General features: G+C 34.9%; 1 protein-coding gene across 1 annotated transcript in view; it reads right to left on the reverse strand.

Moving 5' to 3' along the window:
• The window catches only part of KHDRBS2 (KH RNA binding domain containing, signal transduction associated 2), a 591,787-nt gene that overhangs the window by 263,294 nt on the left and 305,564 nt on the right, over window positions 1–22,929 (reverse strand). The window contains exon 4 of the mRNA XM_033217544.1: window positions 18,783–18,929. Within this exon, the coding sequence (XP_033073435.1) occupies window positions 18,783–18,929 (147 nt within the window). The remainder of the gene's footprint in view (window positions 1–18,782; window positions 18,930–22,929) is intronic.

Consider the following 22,929-nt stretch of genomic DNA (forward strand, 5'->3'; position numbering starts at 1 on the left):
CAAGTCTGGTAGCTCTTAATGAAGTCAGAGAATAAATTAAATGGAACAACACACACGTTTCAGCAAGATTTCTTTTGGCATTAACAGGCAGTAAAATGATCCACCACACACTGCCAAGCTGCAGAATTTCGTAGACCAATTCTGAAATGTAGTATGTAGTTTGTGGCAACCATCTGCTGAAATCTCTTTACTTCCTGTCATTCGGCTCACATGAAATTAACATATCGATAGAAACAATTTCTGCAGGGAAATTGGAAAAGTTAATACGTAAGTCAATTAAGGGTTTCATGAGATTATATAGTCTTGTTTCTTGATACGTTTACTATTCTTAATTATATAACAAGACCAAGAATAGAATATAAAATGCAACAGAAAGTAGACTCTGCTAAGTACAAGCTAAATATGAAGACAGTTATGGGTTAGGTAAAATGCAATACAATATTAGATTCATGAAAATGTTAAGTCTGCATTCAATGGCAGCCATATTCATAGAAAATTTCTAATAACAAAGTAAATCTTAGCTCTACAATAAGATATTAAATATGCTTAAATGTTTCTGTTAGAAATTCTTGGCTCCCTGCCTCTATGCTCCTAAATTCTAGCTAGGTATATGTTTTTCCTTTTCAATGAACTCAAGGCTTGGTTCTGATTTCATTTAGGAAAATAAATAAATAAGAATCCTCTGTTTCAGAAAATATTGCATCACTATCAAGACTGGTCAATGAAATGTAAAGTTTAGAATTTGCACTTAATATCTTGTCCCTTCTCGCCAAATATTTCCCTGTAGTTTTCAGGTACTTGCTTGGCTTCACGCTCTCTGTGATGATCCCCGGGGCTCAGAAGGTACCCACCTTAAAAACCCCTATTTGAGCTAATCTGCACCATACAACCTGCCTCTCCACCTGGGCTCATAGTACTTATTCTTTTGTCCTTAATCTAGTAATCTATCTCTTTCTATTGATATTGAGATAAGTATCAAAAACTACCCAATTCTAAAAAAGATTTATTAAAAAAAAATCATGAGCCCTGATCCTTTTAGAGCAGTTACAAATAAGAGTGTTAAATATTTTTCTAATTTATATTTTTAAAGCAACATAGGAAAAAATTGCATCTAATTGGTGCAGGGGCAATTTTACACTCAACTAATCAATTATTAACTACCACAATTATGCATGACCACAACACTGTGGTGAAATAAAAGAAATATTTCAGAAGCAATAAACATATTGATCCTTAGATCAATGAAAACATGACTAGCTTACAGGGATGGGTTTTATAACATAAGCACAAAAGGTCATATTTGTAACATTTCAACAAAAAGCAGAAGGCCTCCATTAACAAAACTCAAAATTCAGTAACAGATACATTATTCTAAGCATTTTAACAAATTTCCTGCAAGAAAATGACCAATTTTTCTCCTTATACATAAATTTATTTTTGATAGACATTATGTACATTTGGGAGAAAATTTTGAGATTAAAGGCTTAATCTTTATGAGGTAAAGAGTAGAAGAATTCCAATAAGGCATCGTCTTCAGGGTAAGATGAAGTAAGCATACTCCACGATGTTTTATGCACTGAGTACATGAAGCAGTTATTTGAAGATACTAAAAGGTAAAGAGTATCATGCAGATTGGGGAGTAGAAACCACAATTTATAATACAATTGAAGTAGTGTTCAGTTTATCACTTTTTTCCCTTCCTTTTTCCCCCGGCCCAGACTGAAGTCAGTCCACAGCTTAGAAGTGAGACTTGTATGGATAAAGAGAAACCTGAGAGAAATTTTCCTTATGAGATCCCAAGAAAGTGAGCATTATACTATGTTGCAACAACAGCTTTACAATAAACTTTCATTCATGGACTAAGCCAACACTTACTCACTGAGTGCTTACTATGGCCAGGGATTTTTCTTATCTCTAATGATAGTCAATGAATAAAACATCCAATAAAAAAATGGATTGTACATTTTAGTAGGGGAGACAGATAATAAACAACAGCAATAATTAAGCTTATTATAAGGTGGTTTAGAAGGTGATGCATGTGAAAGAAGGAAAGAAAAAACAAGAAAGAAAGAAAAAGAAAGAAGGAAAGAAAGAAAAAGAGAAAGAAAGAAAGAAAGAAAAGAAAGAAAGAAAGGAAAGAAAGAAAGAAAGAAAGAAAGAAAGAAAGAAAGAAAGAAAGAAAGAGAAAGAAAGAAAAGAGAGAAAGTAAAGAGACAGCACTACAGGGCAAGGGGAATCAGGAGTGCTGGCAGGGGGAGCAAGATGTTTTAAGTAGGGTTGTTGGAAAGGCCTTATTAGAAAGAACGACATTTGAACAAAGATTTGAAAAAGCTGAAGTGCTGAACTGGAGACTTGTGGGAAGGCTTTCATACTCAGGGTTTGTTCAAAGACTCTAGAGAGAAAGCAAGTCTGACTTGCGCAGGGCACAATGAAAAGGTTTGAGTGACCAGAGGGAAAAAAGGGAAGACCATGGCACATGAGGTCAAAGAGAAGTTGTTGGGTGGGCAAAATCATACAGGGCCATTATAATTTCTATAGCTTTCACTCAGCATGAAGGAGAGAGCCAGTGTGGGCCTTTAAGAACAGGACTGACATGATCTGGATTATAGTTCAAACAGGATTATTCTGTCAGATGTGTTTAAAATAGACTATGTAGGGATCATATAATAAATACAATAACATATTTTATATGGTTTTATATATATATTTATATATCTATATCTATCTATCTATCTATATCCATAATATATATATATATAATAGAGAACCAACAAGAACCTGTGTTCTGTGAAAAATACACTAGGAAAGGTAATGCATGAATGAATTCATGCTCTAAAGGCAGGTAAATCTTACAGGCAATCTTCAATAAACACTATTTCTCACAAGTAAGCTTTGCTAGAAATTGAGCAGCTGAGTGGGTTTATAATCTCTGGCAGAAGCTGAATGGCAATTCTGTTGTATTGCCAATCAAAAGTATAACCAAACGCTTTGAAAGTTCATGGTTAGGTTCTAAAAAGCTGGTTTCCCCAGGCTCCTGCTTCAGTAGAAGGAAACATGACTTCTCCTCTTGATCAGCTTGTGATGAAGCAGTAACTGTGGGCACAACCAATAATATTCTCAAAAACTTGCTGCTCTAACACATGAACAAAATAGTATGTGTGGCCTGTAGATCTGTGCTCCCATTTCAGTAGTTCCCAATCTGTGGACTGCACACTCTAAGTGATTGTAATTTTGTGTGTGTGGTAGCGGTCAAGGTTTTGCAAAGGTATTTTTTTAATACTATATTTGCATGTGACCTTTCAACTAATACAAAGTACAACTACTACACTGTAGAAGATCCACTAACTTTTTCAACATTAAACTTGTAAAATTTGGGGAGTTCTTTTTATAGTTAGAAGATGCTTACAATAAACAAATTAGCATAAATAAATTTGGAGGATATCTGTCAAAAGTGATCATTTTCATTATCAATTTTCATCTTTGCTTTCTGACAAAAATTAGATAGTCATGACTGTAGTCTAGGCCAGGTCACTCATAGGGGTGACAATAAAATATCATGTGAATTTTATACAAATCAGATTTAGAACCTTTGTTCCACCAACTCTCAATGTGGGATTTTGGCTATGGAAGCTCAGATTTGCAGTTACTAAAAAGGGAAATGAATTCACATTTTATGTGATAGCAAATGTGTGAATAGGTCTTCACTGGTAAGCATGTATGATTAAAAGGAAATGAGTATCAATGTTAAATATTTGTGCTGACCATTCTGTTTTTATTTCACACACTGACAGCAGCAGACTTATTCACTACCAAACACGACATAAGCTGGTTACTATTTAATAGTGAAATAAAACATGGCAGTAAACATGATTGCAGGGAGTAAGGGTGCCATCACAAATATATGCAAAGCAGATAATATTCCAAATCAGTTTGGTTACCTGAGGCTATGTTCTAAGCATGAGATAAACCCCTGGTTTAATGTAATTATAAATTATGGCATTTAGTGATATGGAATATGCTATGAAAACATGAACAATTACATTTTAGCAGTCTAAGAAAATACCTGAGGATACAGAAATTTCAGAATGAGGGAAATGCTATTGTTTTAAGAACTAACTAACTTTACAAAAGCTGAAATACTGCTCTAACATAACCATCTCTAAACTATGTTGAGACGAAGTTAGATAACTTCCTGAACAAGGACCACTTGGTCAAATAAATACGCAAACATTGGATTGAAAAAGTTTAACTTCTTCACTGCAGGACTCCTCAGAGCCTTTACATGGTAATTACAGCTGTGACTCCATGAAAGGGGAATACTGAAGACAATATTTTCTAAATTTAATTGAGTACAGGGGCCCTCTCACTTTTTATTTTTCAAGAGACCACTGTGTGAAATAAGTGTTCTACATAGTATTTTGGGAAATGATGTCCTAACCCAATCTAAATTAAGGAAAATTCCCTAACACAGTCTAACTGGGACACGTAGCCTGCAGAACCTCACAAGAGTTTCTCTTCATCCCCCACAGTTTGATGCCCAATCCTGTATATGGGCCCAATAAATCCAAGTGAAAGGTTTCTTCTCAATATCTAAGGGAGATAACTTCTGTGATCTATAAATTAGAATAATTTCTTAGCCATATTTTTAAAAGTAAGCTGAGGAAAATATTGTTTCTTCCTTTACACCTAAGGTTTAAAGGAAGTTTTCCATAACAAAAAGACAACTTTTAAGATTCCCAACTTGTGCCCAAAGGAATGATCAACTTTAATTCTGATTTCCAGTTGACTTTATCAAGTGTAATGACATCTAAAGACATATACTTCTTTCCCTCTGAATATACCGCAATACAAAATATCGAATCTCCTTGCACTGCAGCTCATCACCACAAGTTCACTTACAGAAAAAAATTGAGCTTGAAGCCAAGATTTATCACATATAGTTTGTCGTATCAATTGGTACTATAGAGGAATAATGCTGCTCTCTAGGAGCCTACACATATATATGTTGTAGAATAATTTCTGGCTAATGCAAAAAATCATTTAAACATTTTTAGCCTGTTCACATTGTAAGAGGCTGTGTTCATCAGTCAATATTTATTGAGAATGATGGCACATGCAATCGCATCAGGCAGCATGGGGCTTATAAAGTATAATCAAGCTTTGATTTCTGACTTTAGGAAGCTGCATTTCATGAGGGAGTGAAGAGAGACACATTTGTAAATAGCATATTCGCTGTCAACTTACATGTCTCCCGAGCATATTAGATGTGCACTAGTGTATTTACCAATCAAATTTTTAATTTATGAAAGCAAATTGACTATTTCTAAAAAATAAGGTTTTTTTCTCCTTGAAATTAAAAGCCTGTTATTACTTGTGACTTGATTTTTGAATTATTTTAAAGTAACACTTGATGGATTTAATTAGCTAATGTGATTTACAGATACTGAGTTATCTAAAAAAATAAATTGAGGAATCATTGTCTTGGTCTAGCTTTCAAGTGATTCTGACATTTGAGTTGTAACATAAATAACAGATGAATGAGCCAAATAGCAGTGGCAGAAATGTGCTCTAAAGGAAAAGCACTTAAACAGATTTCCACACAGGTGTTTAGGCAAAAATAGAGTCTGCCAACAGGATAAAAAATACTTTAGTCAAATATCTGTACATTTTGTTCTACACATGGGTAAACATCTGTATACCCAGAAATGTTTAGATATTTTAATGCTTCACTTTATAGTTCAGTATACGTGTGTATTCATGAATATTGATGTATATTGCAGAGAATTTGTTAATCTTTGCACTTGGGTGAATGTAAATGAAGTTATGTTGCGTTTTGGAAAAGGGGAGTTTGATGTTGGATTGCTAGGGTTGCGATGTAAAAAAATTGAAAGGGAAATACTAAATTCCAGTGACAAGAGTCCAGAGAGATTTTCCACTCTGCTCTGGGAGGGCTTATGGTTTGCCACGTGCCAGGGGCCAATTTCAGGGCACTTGAAACCTCTGCTCCCCCTGCTTACAAATCAGTTATAGCCTTTATGTGTCCAGAAGCTTGAAAGTCTTGGAAAGAGGCAAAAGGATCCAGTCTAGACTGCTGCAGGTATGGCCCACCGCTAGGACTGGGAAGGAGACAGGCGGATATTAGGTGTCCTGCTCTTTCCTGATCACTAAGTATTTACCACATGACAAAAGTCAGGTGGGGTTTGGAGAGGCGTGTAGTTTTCGGGTCACCATTATTCCCTGCAATTTCTTCTTCTTATCTCCGAAAACTGCATGATCAGTGGAGGCAAATGTGGATTAAAAAGCAAGAGAGGGTAGATATTTTCCAGATTGGTTGAGAGTTAGGTAGTGAAAAATCTGTTATTCTAAGAAGGGTCACTCTGGTTACCAATACATGGTAGTATTTCTTTTTTTATAATATTTTAGTTATTTTTTATTTCCAAAGAATCAGAAATAAATAATATGTACAATTTATAGATATGGAGATTCTGGACTATGGTAAAGTTGTCCTACTTTACAGGATAAGTTAAGGCATTTTCTTGCAGAGGAGAGCAGAGAGATATGGGACTACTGATATTTTGATGAATAATGTTTAGAAAGTCACTTAAATTGAAAGGAGATGTCTGAGTGACTGCAATAAGTTAATTTAAAATATAATAGACATTCCATAGTCAAGTTTCCTCACCTTTGTGTGTATTCTTTATAATGAGCTACATTTCTTGATTTTATTACTTAGATAAGAAGTTTAGGGTCAGTCAGCAACAGGCAGAAAAGCCTCCTATTATTCACAGTATACCGACTCTCATTCTTGCTCCTGCAGATCAAGTGTTACGATTGATATCAGAGGAAAATAAATATCTGGATGCAATACATTCTAACCGTACTCTAATTGACATAGAATTTGTTTCATGCTTAAAATAAAATTTGAAAATGAGAATTACACTGAAAGGTAATGAATTACAGTTTGGTAGTAAAATTATCTCATTGTAAGATAAAATACTCATTCATTTAAGAAGATAACTGTAAGAAAATGTACTTTTCTATTACAACTATCTTCGGAGAGTTTGAGGCAAAATGACCTGTGCTTTTCAATACAGATCATTTAATTTTCTAATATGAAGTAAATTTAGCATTTTAATGCAATTTTAGTTATGCATTTTAATATTTCTTTCTCCCATACTATGACTGTGATGCCTCTAGTGAAAGTCTCCTTCATCTTTGATCCATGAATGTGAATTCCCTAGACCTCTGTTGTCTGGGGAACATGATAATGTGCATGTGCATTTTTCTGGGCAGAGAATCTAGAGGTTTCTTCTCATTTTGAAAGTGATCTCTAAGTAATCATTGATCTACTTGACCACGGAAAATACAAATTACACAATATCTTAAGAAGCCAAAATTCAGCAGCCCAGTTCTTCAAGTTCTTCATGCTGTCACTAATCACATGGCATTCCATAGTAACCCAAAACTACTCTAACTTCTAACTGTAACTTTATTGTTATTATTTTTTGGAATATGGGTTTTGAGAGTCTTAAGCTTCCACAAAACCATTACAATAAGTTTAGTTTCCTGGCTTAGAAATTTCTTTTTATTTTCCTTTTTTTTTTCTGCCTTTCCCTATCATGCACTTAAAGGAAACCTCTCCTTAAACAGTACAATAGTCAGAAATGTTCATTCATTCATATATTTATAATTCTAAAAATGAAGCTAATTTAAACTAAAAACATTTGGTCGATTTGTTTTAAAATTCCTAATTATGTTTAATAAATGAAGGGGATAGTTTTATACACTGAGATCTATAAAAATTAAGTATATCTTAGCTGAGATAAATTTTAAAGAAAAATAGAATTGTGGTAATTTCCTTTATAGTTTTAAAATCATCCTGTTCATTTCAAGTCATACAAATATAACAAGACACATGAAATTACAATTGTGTGCCATGTTTAAATTATTAGATTGGAGTAGGATTTCTTTCCACTACATTTGCACACACCAAAAATTGGATAAATGAGCCCACTGAAATTTTAGACTTAAAGGAAATAATAAAACAAATTAAAAAATGAAATACTTTATAACAGTAAATCATAGTTTATCTGTGAAATTCGAGAGAAAAGACTTTAATTTATTTGAAAGTGCTTTGAAATGTAAGCCATTCTCCAAGTTGGATGCTGTGAAGATAGATAGATAGATAGATGATAGATAGATAGATAGATAGATAGATAGATAGATGATAGATAGATAGATGATAGATAGATAGATAGATATGGATGAGAACAAGCAGAAGCAGGGTGGGCTGTAGCTGAAAGGAGTTATAAAGGGCCAGTGGGGAAAGGAGAGGGCAAGAGCTGTTATAGCAAACCCAGTTTCAGAGGAGTTCCAAACCAGGAGTGAGTAGAAGCTCTGAAGCAAAGGAAGGAGAGTGGAGGTAAGCAAGCAGGTTGGGAAGAGGCTGAAAGTGAATAAGCACACAGAGAGAGGTAGATTATTTTAATGTTGAAGTTATTTATTAGATTTCCTACACTGTCTAGGACTCACAGTTCTTTGTGAGGCTTTATATTATTATTTTGCGTGCTCTTAAATTTTCCATGAGAATCTCCCTTATCTCTCTCTCTCTCTCTTTCTCTCTCTGGCCCTTTCTCTCTCTCTCAATACATACACACACACACACACACACACACACACAAACACACACGCACACCCATATTTATATACACACACACACACACATACTGAAAATATGCTCCCTCCCTCTGCTCTCCTCACAGTGTATGGCATACAAGAGAAGAGGATCTTGAAGCTTTAGAATGTTACTGTAATTTAAATAGATAGTGTTTTCTTTTATTCCCGAGAATAACTGATGATATATACACATTTCCATGCCAGTCCCTCTTTTGCTTCTGAAATCTAGTTTCTAAATATATTTCAGTACACTGCACTATTAACCATTCTTACTAACTGTGAGAATGACCACATCATAATGTAAAAAGGCATCATCTTGCTTCTAGATATGAGTATTCCTGATAATGTTTGGCAATGCATAATTCCAACATACGATATGTTCATGCCCCTACACCTACCACAGTTCTGTCACATACTCCTTGCCTATGTTTAAAACAACCACAAAGTGATTTCACCAATGGTTATAATATGTTTCTGCCATGAAAATAAGAAAGTGAAAACAAGAAAGAGGTCCCCAAACAGAATAGCCTTATGAAGATATCATTGAATTAATGAGTATCTAAGAATGTGCAGGAAAAATTGTACCTGTGTTACCACTAAAAATAATATTGGCAAGTGCTTACTGAAAGGTAATAAGTCCAGAGTTGTCTATGTAACCAGAAATAGGCATTATATGATTCTCTAAATACAGAGAAGCCTAACACTAATTGCACAAACCATTGCCACCTGCAAGTTACTTATTTAGTGCCCTTCAATACAGCATGAGAAAACTTACAATATTTGGGCCTGCATATTTTGGTAATATCCTTGATGAGGAGGCATCTGATCAGTCTCTTTTTTGTTGCCTGACCTCGGGCAGTTTAAGTAACCATGCTGGCCTTTAGTATCCTCACTGGTAAAATGCGTGTTAGATTCCACCTGTGGTTTTCAAATAACCCTCTTTGGAGCTCTATGGCTTCTGAAAATTCTTTAGAGGACTGACAAAAATAAAAAAAAAGAAAAAAGAATGAATTTCAAGTACTTTCTTCCAAACGTTAATATTTGAATTGCCTTAGAAACCTGTTAATTGTTTTAAGTATCCCTTCCAGTTCTATAGTTATAGAAATGAATCCACATAGGTATTGAGATAAAAGCTTTTACATAGAAGATCTTTTCTGTGATAAAGTGAACTGGGCTTAATGCAAGGGTAGCAAGTTTATCTAAATAAAGAATTTTTGGATAACAGATTATTGTTGCTCATAGAACCTAAGGCTGATAATGCAATTCTTATAAGAAGTGACCTGTGTTTTGCCACATTTTGGTGAGGACATCATTTAGGTTCTATAGAAAAGGTTGCTCTCCTTGTATCACTAACATGCACAGTTACTAGCAAATTGTTAATCATAACAATTCAGTACACTTCTCTAAACAAAAGGATATTATAAAACTATGTTTTATGCAGTGAGTTTCTTTTGCTGTAAAAATGTGTCTGGTGTAAAAACATGTCTGTACTTTGCAGGAGGACTAGTTTTAACCGAAATCTTATCCTAACTATAACTTGTCTATTTATAGGTTGAAGGAGAGTAGTCACATACCCTTTATTTCTAAAACATTCTTTTTTCACTTGTAAAATAAATTTCCTCTGATTCTGATATCTATCCTGGTTTATAAATTGTCTTTCTAAAAGCTTCAAATTCCTCAAATAAGAAGTAGATTAGGAATAAGAAGAAAAGAACAGAAGACGGTTAAAATGTAATTTATGTTGGAAAAATGTGCTAATTTCATCAGATGGCATTTTCAATCCCTTCAGTATGCTATGGGTAACAGACAAGACCAGTGAAATTGAGTGAAATTATTATATGAATTAGTGTATTCAAATTTTATTTTGACCTAAATAAAGATAAATACTAGTTGGAGTATGTAGAATTCTAAATGAGAAGTGTGGTTGAAACAAACCATATAAAATCTCTTAAAATTTAAGATGTTATTATTCTTGGTATAAGAGAGCAACTACAATTTCCTTATCATAGAAGCCAAGCCCTAAAATTCTAAACTTCAGAAGAGGGAAAATGAAGAAAGGGAATGAAGGCCATATGAGAAATAGTAGCAATATAAAAGGAAACAGTTTTGGAAAATTACAGTTGACTCATTATGTAGATAGAAATAACATAAGTGATTGTCATCTATCTATATATATATACACATACACACACACATACATATTTATATATATAATATCATACAATCCTGGTGACTGATTAATTAAAAATGGTGCTATTACTGCCATCATCATATATCAATAATTCATTATTGAACTCCCATGTTACTTGATTGGGTCATTTAAAGAAAGTTTCTTGTTTGCATGAATAAAGTAAAGAGATGATTAGTTCAAAAATAACTGCATATTTTCAGACTATTTCAAGTGCATTTTTTAAAAAACACATCATTTTATTTCCAGGATGGGCTGATGAGAGAAGAGCAAAACCTGAGCATATCTTGGTAAAATGCCTGAACTCTAAGGATAAGGTAAAATAATCTTACAGCTCTCAATCAAAAAGACCAAGTTAAGTACATAGAGCAAAGCTGGCACGCAACACTGGATGCAGGAAGATGGTAGCCTAGCATTTCGAGATTACTCAGAGGAACACTTCACTGTGAGAACCCTGAAGACATCCAAGAGTCCACTGAGCTAAAAGGAAGAAAGCCATTTGAGGATTTGCAACAATTCTACTGGGCTATCATTCACATATCCCATCAGGGGAAAGTATTTGAAATTAAGACTCAGACCAACCAGGCCAACCAGATTACTACAGGACCAGTGTTACGCCTCTCTTGCTCTACTTTCCCATCATCGACCAGTCTCATTCTCCATGACCTTTTCACAAAGCTCTGGGAGCACTCAAAGCTGGAGGCTGTACAAGGAGATGGATGAGTATACCATGCCCTCTTCCCACTGCTACTCCCCAAGCTGTAATTTTGTTCTAAACCTGTGGGAGGAGAAGAGTTTTGTATTATATTTGAAATGGCAATTATAAATTGGAAATAAGTGGGCTTCCTAAAACCTCAATTGCCTAAATTAAGACTCTTCTTATAGAAGAAGGAGTAGAAAACTACGTTATTTGTTCAAGCCGCAATTAAGAATAAGAACGGGAGAACGACAGTTGTTACAAAAAAATAAAGCCAAGTCCTATTTGTATCACATTGAGTACAGACCATCCAGTAAGCCATTTGTACTTGTATTTTAAGGCATTGTTACATATGCATCCTTAACATACACTATATAGAGAGACTGGCCTGGAATGAATGGGAAGGGAACAACAACAACAACAAAAATACTAAAGATGAGATAGAAGTTATATTTTTGGTAGAACAGGGATTCTCCGAAGTTTCCTGGCTCTCTAGTTTAAATACTGTCAGGAGGAATCAATACATTTTTCATTGTAGCTTGCTGAGTTTCAAAGTAGTAAAATGGGATCAGTTAATCAAGGAAGGGCAATTCAAAAAAAATGTTTTATGTTACTTAGCTCTTTAAAAAGTAAGAACTAGTTGCTAGAAGTTGAACATACATTTCCGAAGTACACAATTTTGTTAAAAAATCTGTTTTTAAGTATGCTCTTCTCTGGAGGTGTTTCTTGTTGTATTTTAACATGTTCACTGTGAAATAGAATCTTTGGCTGTGAGGTCATCAATATTTTCAAGAGGCTAATTGAACTCTCTTTCTCTCTCTCTTCCTCTCCCCCTTCCACTTTCTTTTACTCTGTCTCAGTAGATAAATTACCCCTGTTTGTATGGTGGTGGTCTTTGTGAGCAATTGATTTTCGTTGACCCTAGGAATATCACTTTCTGTTTGATCAGTGTTTCCTGTTCTATTGTTGCCACCCTCCTTCCTTAAGCACATTACTATCCAATCTGGTTTCCCATTTCCAGTAGGTCTCAAATAAATCTTTATAATCTTTATCTTTTATACTTTGGAAATAGTTTTCTGGTTCTTAAATTCTACTAGGTCAGTGGCTTATGTAACATACATTGCCAAAATTGTGCCTGGCATATATTGGTGTCAATAAATATTTGTTGTGTTAATTAGTATGATCTATTCACTTATTTCCAATTCTTTTCTCAGATAAAAATTACAAACCTTATTTAACAGATTCTGATTACTGAGCACCTTTTCTTCTCAATCTCCAGTAATCATGAGTCTTTTTGAGTTGCATTCATCTAAAAGCTATTTGCAGGTCAGTGTTGACACATGATTATTATGCCAACTGCTTCTTTTATCTGTCTTCCAAGTTATGCCAACCAATTAGCAATGCTACAGTAGTCCTGGATTTCAATGATAATAATCGTGATTCTTATTATTTTTCTATTCTAAGAACTAATAAGAATTTTAGTTTTTTCTAAGTTGAAAGCCTGTATTATCTATTACAACTTATCAGATAAGAAGAAATACTCCATAGATGATTACAGATGGCTTCCAATAAAATCAGACTATTATCAGAGTGCTATAGCACTATAGTAATACAGGAAATATTTCTGAGCAAGTAATAATTACATAAATACACGTGGCTTTATGCTTACCGCCATTAGCTACCACACTATCAGAATACAGTTAGTTACAAGAAAGAAAAAGGAATTAATTGGTTTTTAGATAGCAATATGAGGGAACTCTTGACAACATTTTAAGAACCACAACAATGAAGGAATGAAATCTGGGTTATGGATTCTGCTTCCCTCTCTGCCCTGAAATTTGTTTTTAAATTCTATAACCAATCATTCTCTTACTCCTAGGATATTATTGCTATAAATGTTAAACTCCTGCTGTCAGTCAGACAAAATGTATCTGCCATCTCTCACCTTTTAGGTCTTGCCATTTATCAGTTACTTTTGCTGGCTGGTGGGGTTTAATTGAATACATTGTTTTCCCTGTATATTCACTTGCATAAAAGATTGATCAGCCAAGTGCAGCAGCTGATGCCTGTAATCCCAGCATTTTGGGAGGCTGAGGAAGGTGGGTCATCTGAGGTCAGGAGTTTAAGACCAGACTGGCCAACATGGCAAAAGCCCATCTCTACTAAAAATACAGAAATTAGCTGTGCATGGTGGCATGCGCCTGTAATCCCAGCTAAGGCAGGAGAATCACTTGAACCTGGGAGGAGGTTGCAGTGAGCTGAGATTACGCCACTGCATTCCAGCCTGGGTGAGAGAGCGAGACTCTGTCTCAAAAAGAAAAATAAAAAATAGACTGATCAAATTTTCACTTTTTCTCAAATTATGGCATCAATTTCAGGGACACATTTTTATATTTATCATCTTCTAAAACTTTATAAAATTTTTTTAGTGTACAAAAGTTTAGATCTATCTACTAAACTGAAAATATCCTGCTTCCCTTTTCTATTTTTCCTTACATTTACTTACTTTCCAGTATGATTGCTGTTAGTGATCAGTGTCATTTTCCAATTTCAGAGCTAGGATTACAGTGTTTGAAGAAGGAAGGCAAGAATATCCTCCATTTGCTTTTGCCATAAAGAAGAAAAAGATTTTACTTTTCCTCCATAGTCAGGCTCTTGGTAGGTTTCCTAGATGTGTTACCAGTATCTCAAACTTGAAATGAGATAATACACCCTAATTGCCCCATTTCAAGAATCACAGTTGTCACCAAGACACACATCCAACTAATGCAGGAAAGAAAGGACCTGAAATGATCTGTATTTTTTCTGTCTTAAATTGACTTAAAATCTTATATATGAGTCTAGTAACAGATACACACAGGCACACACACGTTTCCATAAGTATAAAAGTTATATATATCTTTTCTTTAAATTATACAGACCTCTAGTGATAATCATTAAAGACTTAAACCTGGCATGGCAAAATTTTTCAAGTTGTGTCAACTCTGCTAACATTGCAATGCTGTGCAACATGCTGTGTTGGGAAGATTCTAGGCCATGATGGGCCAAGGTAGAAAACAGCATCACAATCTCTTAACTATGTCAATAGGATAGTTATTGGAATAGGTAAAAAAGCAATCTATTTGTTATCCATGACCTAATCAAATTATCTGTGCAAAAACTCCTCCTTTCATCTTTTTAATGAAATATATAAACACACATTCAATGAGCAGAATTTGATTGAACACTTCATAATTTCTAATTATGAGACAATGTATTATGTTTTCAGTCATGAGTTAATAATTAAGCATTAGTAAAACTTATTAGTTCAATTAAACTGAAGGTGAGAATAAGCCAATTTAGGAAAATAAAACAGTGTCATTATTTTGAAGTAACCTACTGAGAAGGATTAGAAATAGGGAAGTTGTGTTCATGGTCCTAGGGAGCACATTCACAAACTATGGTGTAAAAGTCACCCCCTAGAGTTGCACAACACACAACTCTCACAACCATATGTGGCAATCCTAGTGTCTGAACTATGAAAGAAATAAATAGTATAAAATATAATAGTGGCAATACATGTTTATCTCTTTATGGAATATAAAGGGAAGAGGAGTGCATCAACATTATTGAAGCATATATTAGTTTAGGATTTTATATCCTGTTTGTCGTTACTCATCAAATAATTTATTTTACAATTTTAACCTGTATTTTTAAGATAAATAATCAAATAAAATGAAAAATTTAATACTTCACCTCCCAAAAGTACTAGAGATTTAAAATTAGCAATGTTCAAATTAAAGGTATTTTACTGACGCTTGACACTCTACTTGTTTTCAAAATACTATAGTGTGTCTGGGCGCAGTGGCTCACATCTGTAATCCCAGCACTTTGGGAGGCCGAGGTGGGTGGATCATGAGGTCAGGAGTTCGAGACCAGCCTGAACAATATGGTGAAACCCCATCTCTACAAAAAATACAAAAATTAGCCGAGCATGGTGGCAGACGCCTGTGATCTCAGCTACTTGGGAGGCTGAGGCAGGAGAATCGCTTGAACCCAGGAGGTGGAGATTGCAGTAAGCCGAGATCGCACCATTACACTCCAGCCTGGGTGACAGAGAGAGATTCCATCTTAAAAATAAATAAATAAATAAATAAATGGCTACCGTGTGTGAATGGAGACCAACAGGCTGGAAATTGTCCCCAAGGCAATAATAATTATTTTGTCTTCAACAATCTACTTAAAATGTTGAAACTGGGTTGTTTACCAACATCGTAAGGCATTCAGACAGCTCACAAGGAGTTCTATGTTCCAAAGTTCATTATCTTGGACAATTACAACTCCTGGACATACAGCAGGTTGAGTAAATTCTGGATAACATACAAGAGGTAGAAGAAGGTAAAAAGTTCTACCATGGAAAATTACTCCCTTTTGTAGAAGAACAAGATGTCAGTGGAATTCCAGTCTTGCCCTATATTAGCCTTCTTTGTTGTTCTAGCATGCCTCTTACTGCTTAGAATTCTTCATCTACAATGTTTGTAAATGTTAATGTATAGATATGTTAGCATTTCTGTGGGCTTTAATACCAAATATCAAAAGAAACTTAGATCACCAAGTGAGTTCATAGAATAAAAAACACTGGCAGTTCATTTTTGCCCCTGGCGGTTCTCCCATTCTTTGCTTTCTGCTGATACAAGCAAGGCAAATGGGACAAATTTATGACTTTCATTGATGGGAAAATATACTAATAAAACATTGAGAGACATATGAGAAGAGCCCTCATGACATTTATATTCTAATATAATGGCATAGAAACCAACAATAAGCAAGACACACACACACACACACACACACACACTCACACACATAAAATATCTGAAGGTGATAGGAGCTATGAGGAAAATAAATAAGTGAAAAGGGCTAGAGTATAATGGAACAATGAATTATAACGTTAAATACAGTGGTTGGTGATACTATGTACAAAATATTGTAAGACTGTATGATAGAAGGTAAAGGGGGCAGCTACTTTAGATTGTGTGGTTGGGGAAGAGTTTTCTGCAAAGCTAACATTTAAGCTGACAGCTGGATGCTAAGCAAACAGCCATATCAACACTTTGGAGAAAAATCTTCAAAGGCGCTTAATGAATAGCGAGCCTGGATTGTTGAATGAACAAAAGCCAGCATGTCTGAAGTGCAATGATAAGAAGTTAGATATACAAGATGAAATCACAGAGGTAGGTATGGCCATGTCACACCAGTCATGGTAATATTTTCATTCTTCAGCTGTGTCTGTATACATGGTGCATCTTGATTGTGGGGTATTAGCCCCAAAATTTTACCTGGATAGCTAGTTTATCCCCTGCATCACTCCTCATGCCTTTAGTCAGCCATTCCATCATTCCATCAGTCAAACTATCAAATAAAGATTTATTGTGCTAGGCATGATGCTAAGATGGGGATATAGTGTTGGCCAAAAGAGATACTACCAGCCAGCCCTATCTTCACACAGTATATATTTCAGAGAAGAGTATATAAATGAAATAATTACAAGAATCATTATATCTAGGAAGTGAGCAAGTGAGATGTATTACTGACATTTCTAATAAAGGAGTGTTAACTTAGCCTACAGAGTAAGCCATACATACATATATATATATGGCATGTGTATATACATATCAATTAATGACTATGCAGAAAATCATCCCTAGATATTTCTATTATATTTTCCATAATATATTTAAACCATACATTAATATTCTGCTTTATAATTTTCTAAGTCCTTTCATACGCATTACCCCATTTAATATTCACCATAACTGTGATAGAGGCTGGTCAGTGATAACTATCTTCATTTTAAAGATGAATAAACTGAAACCTCGAGAATTTAAGTGACTTGAAGTCACGAAGTATGTTAGTAACATACAGTCCTAGTCTCATTTCTGTACTATATATGTTACCAGAGGTATGGTCTGAACTAAATACAGTAAAATTCCTTACACAATACAGCACTAGGCATTTAGTTTGGAGGCAAAAGGAAAAGAAAACATAGCACCCTCATTCTTAATAAATATGAGATCTAGTTAGGGAGATGTTCAGATGAGCACCAGATAATAAATTGTGCAGAAATTCTGTGTGCAAATGAAGTTAAGGAATAATCAGAACAGTCTGCAATTATTCTATAACCTTGTCTTGAGAGAAATTAATTTTTAAACTGGACATACAAATAAATTATGTGACTAGATCTTGATACTTTTAAATTCTTGAAATTCTCTGGTTTTATTTTTATTTTTCCATTCTTAAAATAACCGCCAATCAATGAACCTTACCCACCATTTCCTCTTAGTTTATTGCTTATTTAGAAATCTACAGTTTCTTCATTGTGTAGATCTATCTTAGCTGCGTGCTTTCTCTGTTGAAGACTCTGCCAGACACTCCAGAAAACTTTACTCAGCATTCTCTTCTAATTATCTTATTCCCAGCTCTAAGCCTGATGCCAAGATTTCTATTTGAACGACTTCTTCCTAGAATGCTAAATTGTCAACCTTTAGGAAAGCTTCATTCATTTAACCTTCCTCTATTTCTTAGAAAATCAGTAGAGAATTCTACTCAGTATGCAACCCTGAATTTCTTGCCCTACTAAATAAACATTCTCTGTTGCCGTCACATAGTAGGTGAGTTTATTTTTCCAATTTTTGCTTAAAATCAACACATATCTGGCTTTACTAATATAGATTATTTTATATTATGTTTTATTATGAGCCAACACCTGGCATACCATCACATGAAAATACATTTGATATGTTTAGATGATATCATTGTCTTATTTCAAATTATTACATATCTGATCTCTTTCCCTTTTCACTATACCAGGAAATAATTTCCCTATTAATTGTAAATTGCAAACGATAACCTTTCAAGTGATTAAGATGCAATAAAAAAGTCTACAACTTCAATTATATATTTATGTTTATAAACATGTCTTCTTCTTCATGACTATGAACTGGTGCCTGGCATGACACCAGCATGACAAATATTGCTGTTAAACCATCACTATATGACAACATGCCAGGTCCTGTGTTAAACGGTTTTGGTATCCTGTTTTATTTTAGCTTTGTATTGACCGATGGATCGATCATTGGTTTGCAATATGAGTTTCCTTTTAAAAAGTCAGTGAAGATCAAAAGTGCATTTTAAAATAGAAGCTGATAAGAAACATCACTGTAAAAAATGAAAGACACTTACAGGAACCAGGAATTTTTTAATCTCTTCCAATGCATGGCTCATACGTGAATAAGCTTCCCCAGGTGGAGCAAACACTTCAATTAATACATGAAGCTCATCACTCAAGTGGGCATATTTGGCTTCCCCACTCTTCCTTAGTTCTTCTTCCTGTGAAAAAGGTTATTTTTAGAAATACAAATCCACTCATTGTACACTGATTTAACATTTACTGAGAATATGACAAAGGGGTATAATTTAAGCAAATTTTCCATAAGTAGAAAGAAACCCTTTGAGAAATAAAAATCTGCTACAAGCCATTTAAAGATTTTAAAATCATTTTTGAGTGTTTGAATGATTTAAAAAACTGCCATAATTATCATCTACAACAGATTTTAATTAGCTAAATGAAAATGCTAAACCCCTGAAAATAAGTCAGAATTACCATTAACACTGCAGTCTACATGACTACACTGTGGAAGGAAAGAATTGTTTTGTGCTTGATGTTTAGCATTTTGCAGATAGTAAGTGAAAGATTATCACTGTGTTCTTTAAGAAAACTAGAACTTTCTAGCTACTTTTTGAGAAGTTAGGAAGGTTACTTGATTGTGATAAAAAGTAGGCTAACTATACAAGTCAAGGCTTATTTCCAAGTCTTTGTTCTCACCAGCCCAGATTATCAGCAAGCCTCATACCCGCAGCTTTTCTATCTCTTGCTGCCTTTATTTACTTATCTATTTATTTATTTAGTCAATAGGGGAATATTAAAGGGTGGTTGTTTAACATTTTGCTGGCATTGATTCTGCATAGGCTACATAACTTCTGGTTAACCAATGATACTAGGTTGGTGCAAAAGCAATTGCCATTAATTGCTTTTAATGGCATTATTTTTAATGGCAAAAACCACAATTGCTTTTGCACCAACCTAACACATTTCTATTGGAAGAGACTTTTCCTAGTATTGTGCCCAAGTCATTATTGAAACCTGGTTAATTCAGTACAGGTGCAGCACAAATCAATATATGATACATATATTTTGTTAATGTATACTAAGTACTTTATACATTTCATCTTTAATCAAAATCATTTTGTACATATTCACATGTTTCAGATTATGAAACTGCAGTTAGAAGACTTAAATAGCTTCAGCCAAATTTGGATCCGGACTCAGTTCATTTTGCAAGCAGATTTGCATTTTTTAGAATTTCAAGATGTAAAATTTGGTGGAAAAGTTAACATAAATAACATTAATTATGTTTTATCTTTCTTGGACCTCACAGAAACAACCAGCAGTTACTTCACTAAATTTCAAAAAATAAAACTAAACATGTAATTATTGGTTTTATGTAGAGATTAGAGACATGACATGAATAGAACTTACCTGGATTTAAAAAACAACAAATTTGCTGTTGATGTCATGTGAGTTAACTGTATAACTCACGTTAATGTGAGTGTTTACCTGATCAGAAATGCTCATTGTTTTAAAAGATGAAGGATCCCTGAAAGAGATGGAAAGGCATCCCTGCGTTCCTGTATATATGCTCTTCACATACTCAAATCCTTCTGATAATAGCACCTTGTAGCCTGGAAATCCACTCTTCACTTCTCTAAGGATACTTTCAAACTCTACCTAGGACTTCAGAGCTTTTCTTAGTGCCCAATTATCAGTTTGGGGAGGAGAAGCAGCACTAGACTGAATGAAAATACACTCATGAGGTGTAGTAAACATTCATTTTCTCTTCGGGTCCTGCTAAGGTGCAAGCTGCTTGTTCACTCTGGGGCCAACTGGTTTTGGCACACATGATGAAATAATTAAATCAGAGATTTCTTGACATCGTCCCTTTCTATCACTTCTTATGTTGATGCTCATGTGGTTATTTTTGTGTTAACCTCTCCTTACACCTAGAATTTCCTAGGGAACTCAAGTAATCTTCAACTGTATTAAGTAAAATAATATGGTTATTGATTGATATTACCTAGAGTGACATGACTAGCTCATGGTGGAGCTCAACAAAATAAAGAAAACAGCAGTTAATTGACCCTACTATCCTTGGAAGACACAGTGTTGATCGTCATTTGCTACTTGGGATGACCCTTTGGAATCACATCTTCCAGAAGCAGTATATCCAATAATTTTATAAACCCATCTTAGAAAAAGGGAAGTGGCAGGATAATAGGATCATCATAGGGAGAAGGTCAGCAGTAAGACATATGAATAAAGATCTCTGTGAGATGAATAAGTTTAAGGAAAAGTGCTGTGCCTTGATATGCATATGCAAACATCTCCATAAACCTTTTTAGTGCATAAAGAGCAGTATTGCCGCTAGGGTAGCATGTCCCACCTTCAGCCCTAAGGCGGTTTTCTCCTTTCTCAGTAAACAGAACATACAATCCGGTTTTACACTGAGATATTCCATTGCCCAGGGACGGGCAGGAGACAGATGCTTTTCTCTATCTCAACTGCCAAGAGGCCTTCTTTCCTCTTATACTAGTCCTCCTCAGCACAGATCCTTCACGGGTGTCAGGTTGGGGGACAATTAGGTCTTTCCCTTCCCACGAGACCATATTTCAGACTATCACATGGGGAGGAACCTTGAACAATACCTAGCTTTCCTAGGCAGAGGTCCCCGCGACCTTTGGCAGTGTACGTGTCCCCGGGTACTTGAGATTAAGAGAATGGTGATTACTTTCTTTCAGGCACTTGTTTAACAAAGCACACCCTGCACAGCCCAAAATCCGTTAAATCTTGAGTCACCACAGCACATGTCTCTTGCAAGGACAAGGTTGGGGGTAGGGTCACAGATTAACAGCATCTCAAATACAGAACAAAATGGAGTTTCTTATGTCTACTTCTTTCTATATAGACACAGTAACAGTCTGATCTTTCTTTTCCCCACAATTTACCCTAGGTAATGTGATGAAGAAATAATTGGAAACATTGATTTTATAACCATAGTTTGGACTGGAATGTCATATTTGAGAATTAAGTGCATCAAATCAGATATGATCAGGCAGTTTAGAATAGAGTAACATTTTTTCTTTCTTTCTTTCTTTCTTTTTTTTAATAGTGACTAAGTCTCACTATGTTGTCCAGGCTGGTCTCAAACTCCTGGGCTCAAGTGCTCCTCTAACTTTGGCCTCCCAGAGTGCTGGGATTATAGGCGTCAGCTAAGACTGATTTTATAGAGCCACTGCTTACAAAGGTCTCTTGGAAAAACTGGCCTGATACCTACTTAGATTACAGGGTTTCTAGCCTTTAAGATAAGTAACAAAGGTCACTTCTGGGTGGGTTTAGGATACTTGGGATAGTCTGGGGACCTGGAGAAGAGAGGAATTCACAAAAATTTATAGGTACTGCAGGTGAAGTAAGGTGGTTGGTTCTTGGCTTGGTTTCACAGCATTGAGAAGGCTTTTAAAAGTCCAATCTGAGATTCCTTATGTTAATAAAAAAATTCAGCAGAGGAAACTTAAAAAGATCGATGTGGTCAGTTATCATTATTGCTTCACTTAGGTTATAATCAAGCCAAATCAAATGTAATCAGGACTTGTTTTGCAAACAAGAATAATTTTCATTTGATTATCATTGATTAAAAATCAGGTGTACTGTAAAGACAAGGTTTACGTTTCAGTGGAAAACTATAAACTACTCTTACAGGTTATTAGATTCTAATCTTTATTGTTTTTTAGCTACTTGCATCTCTGTGTAAACTGGGTCCTACCATCTTCTTAATTTTGTCATCAATTAACAGTTCTACTTTTTCTACCACCCTCCTTACTTGGAATCACTGAGAATTAAAACTGCCACTTTCCCCAAATTCCATAACAAAAGCTTTCTGACTTCACGTAAACACCAAAAGATTTATTGCTGAAACAGTTTGGACCACTCAAAAATTTCACCAGAACACTTGCAGCTTCCATGCTGTGCTCCAGAAAATAACCATGACTACACCTACACCACTTCTGTTCTTCCTTAAGATACTTAGAGCCCAACATCAAGAACCCTTCTCAGTGGGCTATACCATGAAGTTAAAAACTGGATTCATCCTATGCTCCAATCATTAATCTTTTTCTGTTTCCCTTTTACAGATATCATATTTTATAATTTTTAACCTGAAATTTCTCCCCAGAGCAATCAACCTAGCTATTTTTGTGAAATTTCTAGGGAAGTTTC

Source organism: Trachypithecus francoisi, unplaced genomic scaffold (assembly GCF_009764315.1).
Source record: "Trachypithecus francoisi isolate TF-2019V2 unplaced genomic scaffold, Tfra_2.0 Lachesis_group10, whole genome shotgun sequence".
NCBI classification, from domain to species: domain Eukaryota; kingdom Metazoa; phylum Chordata; class Mammalia; order Primates; family Cercopithecidae; genus Trachypithecus; species Trachypithecus francoisi.